This window comes from Zeus faber (genome assembly GCF_960531495.2).
Source record: "Zeus faber genome assembly, chromosome: 4".
Classification (NCBI taxonomy): Eukaryota; Metazoa; Chordata; class Actinopteri; order Zeiformes; family Zeidae; genus Zeus; species Zeus faber.
This window is the reverse complement of record NC_137191.1, coordinates 3763005-3778974: the sequence shown is the minus strand read 5'-3', so window position 1 is coordinate 3778974 and position 15970 is coordinate 3763005. Positions and strand designations below refer to the sequence as shown.

Below are 15970 nucleotides of genomic sequence, written 5' to 3'. Positions count from 1 at the left end.
ACTTGATCAGATCATGGCAACCTGATCTGGTGAGTGTCTGCCTGTACACGTCTTTCCGCATCTGTCCCTGTGGGTCAGAAGCATGCCTGGTCAGTCTCTGTTCCGGTAGCACATGCCGTCTGGTAACAGTCACCTCTGACAGCTACTTCTCCACTCATCACGCGCACAAATGCAACACACAACTACGGATGTGACGCAGATAATAATGATGCAATGACATTTTATATTCCATTCTGTTCCCATAAAGGCCATGTGTTCTAATGATGTTAATGTGTAAATGTATTTCATTAATATTACACAGTAGACATGGAACAATCTCAATATTGTTTACAGTCGTTTATGAGCACTATATATCCTCGTAAATACCCAAACTGTATTTAAGGAAAGAATCAATCAGCGTGAAATCATCATCATTTGGCCCCAATTCAATAATAGTGAAATGATTTATGTTTTGCTGAATAAAGAAACAGAACTCAAATGTGCACGTTATTTGTATTTAATAATTATAAGCCATTTATTCTTGAAAAATATTTGTCAATGGAGTTACTGACTGTTAAAGTGTTTGGTGAATTTGGTTTGTGTGAAATCTGTTTAAAATCAAAACATGGATTGATTTATATCCATAACAATCACTGTTCATAAATAATGTGTAGCGGCAGTTGTTGAGCAGAGTCAGTGTAGGCCTATTAATTGTAAAATAGGTCAGGCCAAACAGGAGCCCAATGTCAAGAGATTTTCCTCATTAAATCATTTCATATCTTCAGAAAATAAGGTCTAGATATTGGGGGCTCTTTTAGATTTAGTATCTCTCTCTCTCTCTCTCTCTCTCTCTCTCATTATCTCCATTTCTGGACTGGGCCTACAATTAGCCTTCACCTCCTTTTTTTGGTCAGTAAAAAAAGAAGAAAGCATAAGGATCTACAACTTCCTTAACATTTACATAGTACAGGGGGAAAGTCATCACTTTCCTGAAGCAGAGTAATGACCTATATGTTATGTTATTTTAGTCTGTAGATGTTGTGATGCATATGGTGCACTGTGAATAAACCTTTTTTGGGGCATGCTATTTGCATCCTTTTGGAGATCCTTATTGAATTAATTTCCACGTCATTGGTGAAATTCAACATACAGCAGAGAGAGCAAGGAGAAGGGTGGATAGGTCTAGGAGGTAAGGGTGGGAGAAAAAAGAAAAAAGGGGAGGCAGGAAAAGAAGACAAAGGGGAGCGGGGCGAGGGTCGCGAGCTTTGTATAAAGTAATTGCTGACAGATGTTTTGGTATTAAGGGAGGGAGAAATCATTTTCCCAGCCACAGTCATCTATCTCCCACCCCCACCTCACCCCAGTTGTCTGTAGTTCGGAGTAGAGCAAACCCCGACAGGCAAGGGTAGAGGGGGAGTCTAACAGATAAGAGTGAATGAACGGATTGGACGGGAGGGGTTGATAGGTGAAAGACAGGAGGGGAAGAGGGAAAACAGAGAGAGCTGGAGGACAGGAAACCAGGAGTATAGGCTTTACACAAGGTGTCTGTAAAGGCTTATTTTATCAGCCCTTAATGCAGAAACATATACGATTTAACCGAAATTACGTGTCCAGCAGAACCTCATTCGTCCCAACTCCACAGAAATGACAGCCTCCGCATCGGGATTGATCAGGCTCAGTTTGGATCAGGAATGGACTGGGACTAAAAAATAAAAAAATATTTGCATGCATCGGCAGGGGGTGGGGGGCCTAACATCCAGGTGCCCCCACTGAGCACACTCTAGGATGGGATGGGATGGGCACTTGGCGCTCAGGGAGCATGGGTGGGCACGGGAGTCCCGCCGGCTCGCCTGCGAGGCAGGCGGTTCGGGCGGGGTATCGGTCTGTTGGCATAGGGCTGGGATCCGGGCCTGCCGTCCGTGCCTGCCGCCCATGGCCTGGGTTCTGTGCCTGTGGCTACATCTTGTGCCTGCAACTTGGGGTTGGTTGTATGTGTGCGCCCCTGGGGTGCGGGGTCTCCTCGTGCTCCCTGGGACTGGGTTATGCTCCTCGGGGCCAGGCGTGGGGGTTGCTCCACAGCTCTCTGGCTTCTCTGGAGGCCCGGGCGTCTTCTGTGGCCGCAGCGCAGGATGCACGGGGCTTTCCTGCAGCCGTAGGGTGTCTATGCGACTGCTGAGTTCAGGGGGCTACGGGGCCCTTTCCTCTGCTTGGAGGTGCCACGACATACTGTATTACCAACCTTCTACACCAGTACCAATTGGGATAAGTCATGTACACAAACCGGTGGACACATTACACACACACACACACACACACACACACACACACACACACACACACACACACACACACACACACACACACACACACACAGACACACACACACACACACACACACAGGCGGTCCCATCACACACACACACGCACACACCACCACACCTGATTAGATTGCACTCGAGCACCCTCCTTGTTGCATTCCTCTCCTTTCCCATCATTTACTGCCATAACTATGACAGAAAGAGGCCAGGTGACCAGTTGTAGTTCCAGTTTTCCTGGACCTAATTAACTGTTTTTCAATACATGTTTTTGTCCAATGTTTTTTTCTTGTGTAAATGTTGTTTGGTTCTATGTGTATTTGTCTCACCTGTGGTGGTTCTCCCCTCTTGGAGTAGTGATCAGTTGTTTATAGACCCAAACATGATAAACAGTTCTCAAAAGAGGGGGGGTTGGTGGTGGTTCTCTATAACCAAAAACTGTGCTCTTGTCATCCTATAGGTCATCCACAGGACAGAGTTATTGCAGCAGTTGTTGATTATTAAAGAATTAATAGAGAGTTGCATTGCAGGTTGAGAACTTGAACTCCACTTGCAGACTGACTCTGTCCTAGATGCAATGGCATACAAATACTCTTTGTAGTATGCCCATCATGCTGACAGCACAGGTTAAAAAACACACATTTCACGCCAGATTACAGTTGTTCTCAATTGTTTACACACACTTTGTGAACATACCTCATATTCTCAGAACTCATACACACAAATACAAAAATACACACAAAAGGCCAAGCTACAGACAGCTCCTGCAAATGAAACTCTGCATCCAAAACAATGTTGTCTTCGAAAAAAATATTTTGTGTTGGAATTACACACCATCATATATTTCAATGCATATATGTATGAATGTATGTATATGTATGAATGTATGTATATGTATGTGCCAAATAAACCTCTTGAATCTTAAATCTTGAATAGACATTTCTAAGTCCAAATTGAACACTGATGTGCTCAATGTAAAACACAACTATGAATGCCTTACCAGGATTCCTTTTGCATGTTCAGTGTTATACTTACTACGTATGTACAGTCTCGTTAAATAGTTTTGTACAATATTTTTATACTTAAATATACAACACAAAAATACACTGTAATATAAAAAAAAGTTTTTATTATTTTCCTAAAATACTGTATACATCCCAACAAACACAAAATTGGATGTGTAAAGATTAAGATGGACAAGCTTTTAGCTCATCTTTTATTATGACACCCACCACAACACATGCGTTACCTGCAGCTACGGCCAGCACGCACATGCAGATGGAGGCCGTGAAATGTCTTTTCCGCATTTTTCCCATGGAGGTGCCCGGGGACCAACTTTAACATCCATTGCTGGTCAGACAATGTTTTTTGTGTGGAGTTCTTATATGTTATATGAGGAAACCCCATGTGAGCACAGGGAGAACATGCAAACTCCACACAGAAAGGCCCCAAATCAGGAGATAACCCTCCGGAGCCCAGTGTCAACAGTGCCCCAGGCAGGAATTGAATCCAGGACCTTCTTGCTGTGAGGCAGCAGTGCAATGCACTCTGCCACTGTGTGACAAGTGCCAAAGTGTTCTACATACAGAACAGACTATTTGTCACATACATATACAAACGGTCATACATATATGCAGTGAAATGTCATGACACCCGGTGATTACACACAATAAGCTCTATAGGCTCTAAAAATACTAAAATGTGCGTAATCAACACAAGGTGCTCGCGCATGCCAGCTGTGAGGTAAGTATTGCAGTTAAGTTAAGCTAAGTTTCATTTAGGATGATTAAAATGTATATTTGATACAACACAGACAATGAATTCTGTTATATAATTATAGAACCCAGAATCGCGACTGTGGCAGTAATCATTGTGTGCGGTATTGATATGCAGTACTACAATACTGTAATGAGAGTAGATTTCTTACCTATTCTCATTTCCGAAAGTCTAGATGACGGATGCTACCCTGAACCTGCTCATGTTTGGTTGTACTCTCTGCCCAGCCTCCCTCATTGTAAGATCATGGTTGTCCACATGGTCAACCAAAGTGGCTTGGATTTCATCAGAGATAAATGGCTCTCCTTGGTCTTGTTCTTGATCTTTCTTGTCCTCCTCCTCCCCATCCTCCTCCTACTCTCACTCCTCTTGCTATGCCTCTCTCTCCTATATTGCTCCAAAACAGAAGAGCTCCCCTGTGGCCCTTTCGTTACAGTAAAGCTCTGATAGCTATTTGAACAATTGTGCAACGTGTTTGCCCATGTGTGGAGTCAGTGTGGATAGTAGGAAATTAGAGTTTAGCATTTTGAATGACAGTGTGTTTCATGTGAACACAAGAGATTTTATTCATGAAGATTGTGCCAAATGTAGAGAATTGTTTGTAGTATTTTGAAAAAAGTGTGGTCTAGTACTGCAATCTGAATGTAAAGCAGAAAATGTACTTGCATTTTAGCAAATTAGTTCAGGGGATTGGTACACAGTTACAGGTTGTGGTTATTGTGTCGTACCTGTGTTAGTGTGTAAACAATTGAGAAAAACTAATACAATTACAGTGATAGAGAAGAAAGGTGAACTATGAAATGGATACTGTTGGTTTAAGACAATACCAAGATGGCTCAAGAGCCAAAAGTACCTTTGTAGCAACCTTGTTTTCCGACTTTTAAGTATATTTAACATGGATTTAGGGGATATGGGATTCCTCTTTTAATAGATGTCTACGATAGTTTGCACAAAATTTGGCTAGTTATCGAGGAGACACCTTCTTACCCCAATGGTCAACAGTGAATTCTAGCATCCCAGAACCACCTTCCTTCATATCCACGTCCATCACCCTCTACCTTCCACTATTCTATGTATACATGCATACAATCCACAAGTGCCACCACTGGTACTGCACTGACATTCCCAATGGCTACCCCGATTCCCAAATGACCACCACCAATACCATACAGGCCTGCCCAGTGACTAACCACCAGTTACAGCATTGATAACATATATTTTTCCTGATAATGTAACTTTTACCAACTTGGATACTTTCAACATTCAACATAAAATGGCTCTATCTACTAAGTAATTGGCAAATATCAGCTTTTGCAAACATATACGTGTATTCACAGTCCTATGCATAAAAATAAAAAAATGTTGGGCCAACGTCCAAGACAGAATAAAACTAAAACAAAGAACCAAACAGTGAAAATACACAGATAGAACATGGAGTTGACTTGTAGACACCCAAGCATTATATTGGGCCAGGGCTATCCAGGGTTCAGATCCAGCATCAAGGCTCCTAAATGTCATTAGGCAGAACTGAACCCTGGCACATCTACTGTCAGCAAATCAGGATTTCAATTTGCTTCTTCTCTTCTCTTTTCTCATGGTGGAAAAGATAATTATATTTGCTAATGACAAAAATGAATGGTTACTAATTTTAGGTAAATGTTTTTCAAGTGTGAGATGACAGTCAGCCAGTAGAAATCCCCTGGGTGCCTCTAACCCCCAGAAAGCTGTTTCCTCTAATCGCTCTTGCAGAATACACCGATTCCTCATGGCGGAAGCTACACAATCCCTGGTCCAGGTGCCTGCAATCTCACGCCTAGACTACTGCAACTCTCTTTTGGCTGGACTACGTGCCTGTTCAATCAGACCTCTACAGCGCATCCAATTTGCAGCATCTTTGCTTGGATCAAATTTAAGATGATGGTAACTCCAAATGGCTCTCCTCCAAAGCAGCACATTGAACTGTCCCTCCATACCTACAATCACTGGTCAGGTTCCAAAATCTTGCCCAATCACTCAACTCCTCCACTATAACAGGCTACCTAGCCATCGCTATGCAAGTCATGACTCTTCTCATCCCTGGTGCCCTGATGGTGGAACGAGCTTGCCCCTTCTGTCAGAATGGCTGAATCCACCATCCCCCAATACACACAGGAGAGGAGCCCTTGTCATGACATGTAGACATGTTCCACCTAGCCCACTCACTACAACAAAACTGGTGTTTCAACACCATCGTGTATGTCTCTGTGACAGAGGCCCTGAAAATACCACTCGGGTGGCGTGTGGCAGACAAAGCTGCCACAGTGGGACCTGAACAGGAACTCACCGGCACGTAGAAGGGACCCAGAAGGGACATCTAGGACGCCCTGGAGCCACCAGCGGGGCAACGGGCATTCGCAGCACCAACCCTCTCCCAACTGGCAGCAGCAGCACCCAGGGTATCCAGCGAATGACCAGGGGAGAAGCAACCACAGAAACCAGTGGTGGTTTCTGTGGTTGGTGGTTTTGGTGGTTGGTGGTTTCTGTGGTGGTTTCTGTGGTAGCTGCTGTGCCTGCAGCTAGCTGCTCTGCCCAGCAGCCACCGCCGGGACCTTCCAGCAGCCAGGCCACCAATCCAAGCAGTCCCCGCAACAGCCAAGCCCGGCTATACCTTGACCAGCCAGCACAGCAGCCGAGGCCCCATGCTCCGGAAGGGAGGAGGGGGTAGTCTGCTTTATCGCCATGGGGGAGGGTTGCCGGTGTAGGGTCTCCGGTGGACCGTGCTGGACCACGGGAACCAGATCCCCTGGAAGGAGACCAGTTCCATTTTTTGGACATTTTTGTTTGTTTGAGATATGGGAACCCTGTTTCAGAGTCCAGTGTTTTGTTATCTTAAGGTATAGGAACCCTGTGTCAGACTCTATGGTTTTTAGGTATAGAAGACCCTGTGTCAGAGTCCAGGCATTGTTTTTCTTTTTTTTTCTCTACTTGGGTGGGTGGGAGGGGGGGGGGGGGGGGGGGTCGGGGGACTTACCTCAGTTTGGTGTCGGGTATCTGGGGTGGGGGTAGTGTGGTTTGAGCAGCCACACCTGTCCTGGGTCTGGGATTAGTGTGGCTGTATACCTGTTTCTCGTTAGACTAATCAATGAGCAACAGGTAAAACCCCTACTCAAAGATATGTGTCAATAGGAAGGCGGTCCGCACCCCCAAAAAGGCAGGGAAACCTTTACAGCAGTGTACCTTTGGTTTGGTCCTGCTCAGTCTGGGGGGTGGGGGGGTGTTAGACAAATGTAAAAGAGACATTGCGTGGATGGGGCTCCTCTGCTCCTCCTTTCTTTTTACTCATTTGTTTAATTATATATCAAATAAGGTGGTTACCATTTGCCCTTTGAAGGAGCAGTTTCATGAAAATGATCAGAGCTAATTCTTAAAAGTTTCCCCGAGACTGTGAGCTTCGGTTGTGGCCACAAAACTGAACCGAAAATCCCTAATTGACTTCTAGACCGGTGTTTCTTAACGTGGGGTTGGAGGTTCCAGGCGGTCCTGAGCAAAAGTAGTAATGTTTTAACTTCACTCTTCTTTCACTCAACAAGACGTTAGCACCAATATGGAATGTACAATAATGACTGTTTTGATCATTGTTTCACTGTTATTTGTGGCCTTGGCCTAATGTGTCTAATGTGCGTGCATGTGTATGAACGCAGGTTAATCTTGAGTCATCTGGGCTCGGTTACACTTGTCATACAATGTCAGTTTTGTGATCGAATGCGCCACATCGGATCACAGACCTGACTTGACACTCGAATGCAAGCTCTGTGGCTGGATCTTATTTGATCTCATGTTCACGCCAAATTATTGAATAACTTTGTGGTAAAATGGCACTGGGTGCAACGGAATCAGCTTTGTTATCTTCAGTTTTGTTTTGTTATCTTTGTTGTCTTAAAATTATATTTAGTGGTCGGACAATTTATAATTGAATGCAATTTATTTATAATAAGTCAAGTGTATATATATATATATATATATATATATATATAAATTCTATTTTTTCCTATTAACCTGGATCATTTTCACATTTTTACAAGCGTAAATGTCCTAATTGGAGCAATACATAAACAGTGTCGATGGTTATATCGATCCATCCTTTCTCCCGTTTCTTTATTTTGACTGGATAATGATAACAATACATTTGGTAATACTCAACGTTTTACTTTTTTCCATGTAGTTATTGTCACAAAAAAGATATAGATCAAGTGGATATAATTACAGGATTTTGAGAAGCTAACGATTGCCTTCACGAGTAACATGCAATTCGAGTGAATAGGTCCTATGTCCATCCATCTCCGTCTACTACTGGAATTGACGCTTTGACCCCCAGGCTAATGGCCTTTTTGTGAGCTACTGGTCTCAGAAAGCAGCAGCCGGGAGGCGATTTAATTTAATCTGCTGGATTATGTTTTGGTAGGCTCTGCAGTGAGATTCAATAAATTACTTCAATTTATAAGACATGGATTATTATTATTATTTTCAAATGAGAGAAACGTTGAGATTGATTGAAAAATTTTCGAAAAAAATTCGATAGTAGGGTGCAAATTTTAAATTAAGAAAATCAAAAATATGTAGGTTTAATCAAAGGATTTTTAAAGTAGTCAGTTGATTATATCGCTCCATTCGAATGATTTTTTGTGTAGCTTTTCAGTGCCTCATAAGTGGCTCATTAGACCATTCCATACCTGTGTAGTCCACATCGAGGTTTAAGAAAGACATGTTATATGTATATATATATATATATATATATATATATATATATATATATATACACACATTTAGACATTCCATATCGACATTCATTTTCTGTAACTATATGTAAATTCCGCGTTCCCTTTTCGACAAGCTTTTCGTGGTTCATTCATTACATGCTATTAAACACTTCGACTGAAAACCCTCCACATTGGATAGCTTATTTGGGCCAGCTGAAATCTTATAAAAAATGATTTTCATTTAGGTTGTTAAACCCAAGCCTACGCAACATATAATGTACGTCTTGGAATTTCTCCATTTTCAAGTTGCGAACACCCTAAAAATGTTGATTTTATTTGTTACATATATGACGCAGTTCTTCAGTGTGGAATTATACTTGCATTCAATCTGTCGTTTAGGGCATAAAATCAGGGATAGAGATGTGATAAGATGGTCTTGTAAGGTTGTAAAGGCCATCCGTTTAAATTTGACACCGTGTCCGTCAAAGGAGAGCCAGAAAACCGCGCCTTCCCTTCACGGCTCAGATGCCCGACATTCCACCGCTTCGCGCGGCTCCTCTCTGTCTCCCACCGTTCGCTTTCCTCCTATCAGTTGGGGTGATACGAGGGTTCCTGATGAACTGAAATGAATTCCAAGCGTGCCAGGCTCTCCCCATGTGTGCTTCCTGGGAAATTCTGGCACTGACCACACAATACACAACATAACAGTTGAATATTACACACGATTATTCCGTGGATCGAAACAGCGGCAGTCGGCTGGTGTCTAAGGAGAGACATTAGGCCCAGAATAATCCATGGATTGCAATAGCCTTTCAATTTGAATTTTTGGATGGATTGCTTTGGCCTTTTTTGTTTTTTGGTTTTTTTTTCTGCAGTTTTGCAATTGTGCTACAACCATACATTAAGCAGCGAAGACAGTCACTATTTCATTTGGCCATTAACAGTTAAACGGTCTGATGGAGTGGGGGGGGGGGGTTAAAAAATAATCGCGGTTTATTGAATTAATGACATGGTTTACATCCAACAACATTACTTAGTAGTTATGCAGATTACTGCCACGACACCGTGATAAGGACAGATATCTGGACCGGACCAAACAACAACAACAACGACGACGAAAACGACAACAACGGCAACGACAACAACAACAACACAAGATCAACCACAAATACTGCACAGTTACTACGACAATAACGACACGACGTCACTGACACGCGGATTGTAATGACGTATTCAATCCCTATGACGTCATGGAAACGGATAAGGACTTTTGAAACAAGAGAATTTAGAAATATGGGGAACAGTCGGGTTGTCACTATTGACTGTATTCCCTCGGGTTAAGGAATTTCGTTTCAAACCATACCCACGCGCGGCTCCACACACGAGCAACATTGCACATAAACATTTCTCTCTATAATATGGACGCAGCTAATGCGTGCGCGCAGCGTTTACGATTGAGGATATAGCGCGATTGCTGCAGCAGTCGGTGCCTATTGAGTGTTCTCCCGACAGTGTTGCCAGAAGCAGCAAACCAAATCGTGCAAGGACTCCCGAATTATCGTGATGTGATTGGATAATTTATTGCAGACCCAGGGTCAGTTTCCCGTAATACTTTATCGAGATAGTTAATATAAAAAGAATAATCAGACTGGTTGCAAATCAGCTTCGTGCCATTTCACTACTATGAAGAAAAAAACCTATGACATGTCGAAATCGTACATTTAGTGTTTTTATTTAATTAGCGATCATACATCGTACAAAGGGCGAAATTATCGTACAATATAAATGCGATAATCATCGTACATCTGGCGATGTTGAGTCTCGCTGTTAATGCATCTTCTGCGTTGGCGTTGTTTTTATCAGGAGGCAGACGCTTTTATTTTATTTTATTTGGACATGAGCAAATGCCCAAACGGATCCGGCTTAAACGACGCGTCGAAGGATTCGGAATTGGCTTACCCTCAAATTAGAATTTAGCCCAATTTGGGGCTAAGATTAAATATGTTTGTATAATCGCAATATGGCCCCGCTTGTTGTCGGATTATCAATGAGCAGAGGTTTATAACAGTGAATAGTTTCCCTGTGCACTTCTGCACCACGGGTCCCGTGCGAGTGTCCCTCGATTTTTTGTAAAAAAAAAAAAAAATAAAAAAAAAAAAAAAAAGGACGAACGACGGAGATGTGTGGTCAGATATCGATGAGAGAGGGAGAGAGAGAGAGAGAGAGAGAGAGAGGGGTGTGCGTGTAGGGGGGGGGGGGGGTGCGGGGAGGGAGCGCGAACAGGGTGAGTCACTATTGTTTGAGTTCGAGGGCCCAGACGTGTTGTGGCCATCCTGTGCGACCTTTAGTCTTCTTGTCGCCGGCTGTCGTGGAGTTTGTTTTCAGAACTTCAACCTGAACACAAAAAAGACAGAAAAAAGCCAATCAATTGTAAGAAAAAATATAATGCCTGCATTACACAAAAGAAACGCGCATTCGCGAGTAGTTTTCGATATTTTGGATATTTGGATAAGTCCTGCAATACACCGAAAATAAAATAAAAGACTCCCTTATCACCAAACCAGTTCAACGTCTCGGTTCCATCATAATTTTCATACTTGATGATTAGTTTTACGATTCCAGTAGCCGAAAGTGCTCAAATGAAGGAACCCGGTACATTGGCCCATTTTGCGCACACCATCCGGATTGATGGATAATGACAACCTCCATTACCCAAATTACGCACCTGATAGAAAATTACTATAGGCTAATTTAAGATACACATGGGTGATAGCTACTTATTTTTAATGGACAGACAGACAGCATGGATATAAAAAAAACTGTCCGTCGTCGAAGCCCCTCTAAACCCTGCCCTTTAGGTCGCCGATGGGAACAGGCATAATGGAACCACGACGTGTCCAAAAAAGACCCTCCACCGATATTCGGAACACTGAGCGACTCTAAGTTTAATTGCCTCAATAACTGCTGCAGATTTAAGTGTGCCACTGGAAACCAAACCTTTGATAACAGGCACGAAGGCCTTTCAGTCGCTTAAATACTTTCCCAAAAGTGCAGGCACCCCCACCTCCACCCTAAGTTATATGACCATTTTGGACCAAGTGTGTGTGCTATCCACCTATATATCTGCCTGCCTGCCTTCCTGCCTGCCTGCCTGCCTATCTATCTATCTATCTATCTATCTATCTATCTATCTATCTATCTATCTATCTATCTATCTATCTATCTATCTATCTATCTATCTATCTATCTATCTATCTATCTATCTATCTATCTATCTATCTATCTATCTATCTATCTACAGTATCCATCTCTGTCTGTCTGTTTATATATAAATATATAAATGCCATATAAATGCTGTATAAAGTGTGAGCCTGAAGCTGATTCAACGCAGAGTAATGGCATGTTTTAATATTGTTTTGTTTTTAACTGATTTACATATGTGAGTTTTTAGTGGATCGAGAGCAAATGTGTCTCGAAGTCCACATACAAGTTCAACTGTACACGAGAAACTGACTCGCCACCAATTTTGGGGGTCCCGAAGTTCCTGACGGTTTAAACAAACATCGTCATAGAGAACAACAACACATAAATTAAACGTCTATCTTTCATATGCTGCAAAAATCAACGACAACAACGCTTTGTGAGATGCACCATTGAACATATTTCATGAGTTTAAGATCAATGAAGTTGCGGATAACAACACATGCAGTAGTTTAAACTCCTTAACTTCAACATGGCGTTAAGTATTAAAATAAATAATGCCGTCAAGGATTTGTCAGATCTATTGACGTTCAATCCCATGTCCACGACTAGTTTATCCGAAATCATCAGTAACAGAAACCTCCACTGTAAAAGAAAAACACATCACGCAAATAGATGCAATATAGGATATAGGATATAGGATTATGCCGTAAAAAAAAGTATGGATTACACGCTATAAAAGGATGGATCATGCACTATACAGTTATGGATATTGCACTGTCGGATTATGGACGATGTCCTATAAAATTATGCATTAGGCACTATAGTATAATGGATTATGCACTGTAACATTGTGGTTTACACGATATAGGATAACGCTGTATAGAAGTATAGATTACGCAGTATAAAAGTATGAATTATGCACAATTATGGATATTGCTCTTTAGGATTGTGGACTATGTGTTAAAGAAATATGGATTATGCACTAAAACATTGTGGTTTAAACACTACATCATTATGCAGAATTCGGGATACTGCACCGTATAATTTGAATTATGCACTAAAAATGTGGATTATGCTCTATAAAATTATGGATTTATAATCATGCAGACACGGATGCTTTCAATTGGTGTTTGTAAGTGTTGTTATAAATCACATCCTAGAAATCTCTTGAAATGTTACATTCAATTGATAGACATTCACGGTCGGCTCCCTATCGGCCTGGACGTATCGTCCAAGACGCGTCTGTATGAACGAAATGTTCTCGATTTATGGAGATCCAAATCCGTTAATTCAATTGAATAGCATATGGGAGAGGGCCTTTTCAATGGGGGACATAAGTAGCTAATTTGTCTAAAAAGTAGGCATGCATGTTTATATTATATCATGTTTATACTATACTATACTATACTATACTAACAATCAGAATCATAAAATAACAATAATAATAATAACAATAAAAATAATTGTAACAAATACATACTACTACTGCTACTAATATTAATAATAATAATGATAATAATAATATATGAGGATAATTTCAAAATAATAGAAGAGAATATATATAGAATTTTCGATTGGGTTTTTTTCTCATTGGGCTCATGTGAGTTTCCCTTAAGAGTTAATTAAAAACACGTATCGGCCTAAGCCTCACAGCTGCACTCCAGGCCTATATCCCAAATATATTCGGTTTGAATTTAGAATTCGCCTTCTGCGTCATAACAGTAGGTCTACTCGAGTGTGCGGTGGTATCTACTATATCCCTTAAATACATTCCTCCAAATTCCTTTAAATTAAACTGAAACGCATTTCATCATCTGAACCCCTCTCCCCAAATTAGGGAGCCCCCCCCACAGCCACACACTCACACGCACACAGACAGAGACACGCGCGCACACACGCAGTTTATAGGAATAATTCAAAGTGTACTTTCCTTTCCACTTTAAATATGATGCTACTGCTTTGCTCATGCAGTTGAACTCTTCCCCACTTCCTTTTCTCTGCCAACATTCAAATATAGGCTACTGACAACTCTTGTAGCTTAAATCACCCATCCTCCAATTCCTACCCCCCCCCCACCCCCCCAAAAAAGAGGTATACACTATAAAGGTGCGGAGATTTTTTTTTTCATGATTTTGCACCATTCCAGATAATATTTTGGTCATATAGGCTACGCCATGAAAATGTGATTATGCAGGAAATAAGAAAACCCATTATATTTTATATTCGAGGAATGTATGCCCATAACATAAAGACTAACGCCATAAATTACTGTTATTTCAACATAGGTAGTCGGCCCATGTACGTGTCTATGTGCGTTCTGACCCCTGAGCGCAGAGACCCTGAGCACGGCCTATAAAATAACCATTGCGCCCTTAAAAGACTAAATGTGGTCTTTTAGTGCCGTCAGACGTCTCCTCCTCTCGTGTCATATCTGGCTCTGGCAGTTCATTTAAAAGTTGATTTGAATGTCTTGTAGACTCTAATAACAACCCCCCCCCCCACCCCCCGCCCCCTGTTTCATATACTTAAAGGTCAACACTGAGGTTACGCGGCCGTTCGTTTGTTAGAAAAGGATACAAAACAACTGGTTTTTTTTTTACATAGATAAATAAGTAAATAAACAAATAAATAAATGAATAAATGAATAAATGGACGAACGACCACAACGGGTGTGTGTGTGTGTATATATATATATATATATATATATATACATATATGGAAAAAACAAAGTGTTTACTGCTTCTTTATTTCTCCTCTCGTCAGTATCAAAGGTCAACGCTGAGTTTACGCGGCCGTTAGGAAATGACACACGGCCACTGTTTTCTTTATATGTAAATACATAAGGAAAAAACAAACAGTGCTTACTGCTTCTCTCTTCCTCCTCTCGTCCTTCCCTTCCGTCTTCTTAAAGTCGGCCTTAAAGGCCTCCGTGTCTCCGTGCTGTCCGTCCTTGTCCAGAACATCCATCAGATACGCGATGTAACTGGTGGCCAAGCGTAGAGTCTTGATTTTAGACAGTTTAGTATCCGCCGGTACGTTCGGTATACACTCCCTCAGCTCGGCAAAGGCTGAGTTGATACTCTGAGTTCGGCGTCTCTCCTTGCGGTTGGCTGTGGGTCTCCGTTTCACGGTTCGGGGGTGCCCGTGGTGGAGCATTCCCACCTCGCTGCTCCCGTTCACCGAGACCCCAGTCGGAACCATGCCCGGCGCGTAGTGGTGGTGGTGGTGATGGTTGTGTGGATCCAGTCCGGCCGCGGAGCCGCCACTCCCGCGGTACTCGGGGCTGTAGCCCGCCGCGAGGCCGTATTCGGTGGGCGACACGTCCGCGTGACTTATAAGCCATCCCGTGAAGTACGGGGGTCCGCCGGGTTCCTCGTGACAGCGACCGGCTGCCGCCGCTGCCGCCGCCGCGTGAAAAGAGTAGTGACCCTCGTGGTGGTGAGTTACCGGGTGGTGAGGGAATCCGGAGACCAGGCTCATGGTGGATAGTAAACACACACACACACACACACACACACACACACACACACCGGTCGGGATAATTCGGCGGGTTTGCGCACGGTGTTCAACTGCAGATGCTGGTGTCCAAGACAGATGTTTGCACCGTGAATGTCCCCATGAGCGACGTTGCAGAAGAAGACGACGGGGGGGACGTAAAATCCAAACAAAACCAAACAAAACAAAACAAAACAAAACAAAACAAAACAAAACAAAACAAAACAAAACAAAAACAAAAACGACACTTGTGTTCTAGATACCGCGCACCATCAAGCGCTTGAATCCAACTTAGTCCCAAACTAATGTGCAATTGTTCAGTCTTTGAGGCAACAAGAAAGTTACACAAGAAAATATCCAAAACATCCGGGTGCAGTCTTCTGTGTAGAAAACCAACCGACTAAATTCAGCCTCATGCTAAAGGTGATTCATCACATGTCTTGTCACTCTATTCTCCTTAAAAAG

At 42.4% G+C, this 15970-nt stretch overlaps 1 protein-coding gene across 1 annotated transcript; it reads right to left on the bottom strand.

Moving 5' to 3' along the window:
- Window positions 1-10986: 10986 nt before the first annotated feature.
- hand2 (heart and neural crest derivatives expressed 2) lies at window positions 10987-15490 on the bottom strand (the record flags this gene model as incomplete). Its single annotated transcript, XM_079999624.1, has 2 exons — window positions 10987-11200; window positions 14876-15490. The coding sequence occupies 2 exons, from the start codon at window positions 15488-15490 to the stop codon at window positions 11099-11101; spliced, it is 717 nt and encodes a 238-aa protein (XP_079855750.1). The 3' UTR covers window positions 10987-11098.
- Between the last annotated feature and the right edge of the window lie 480 nt (window positions 15491-15970).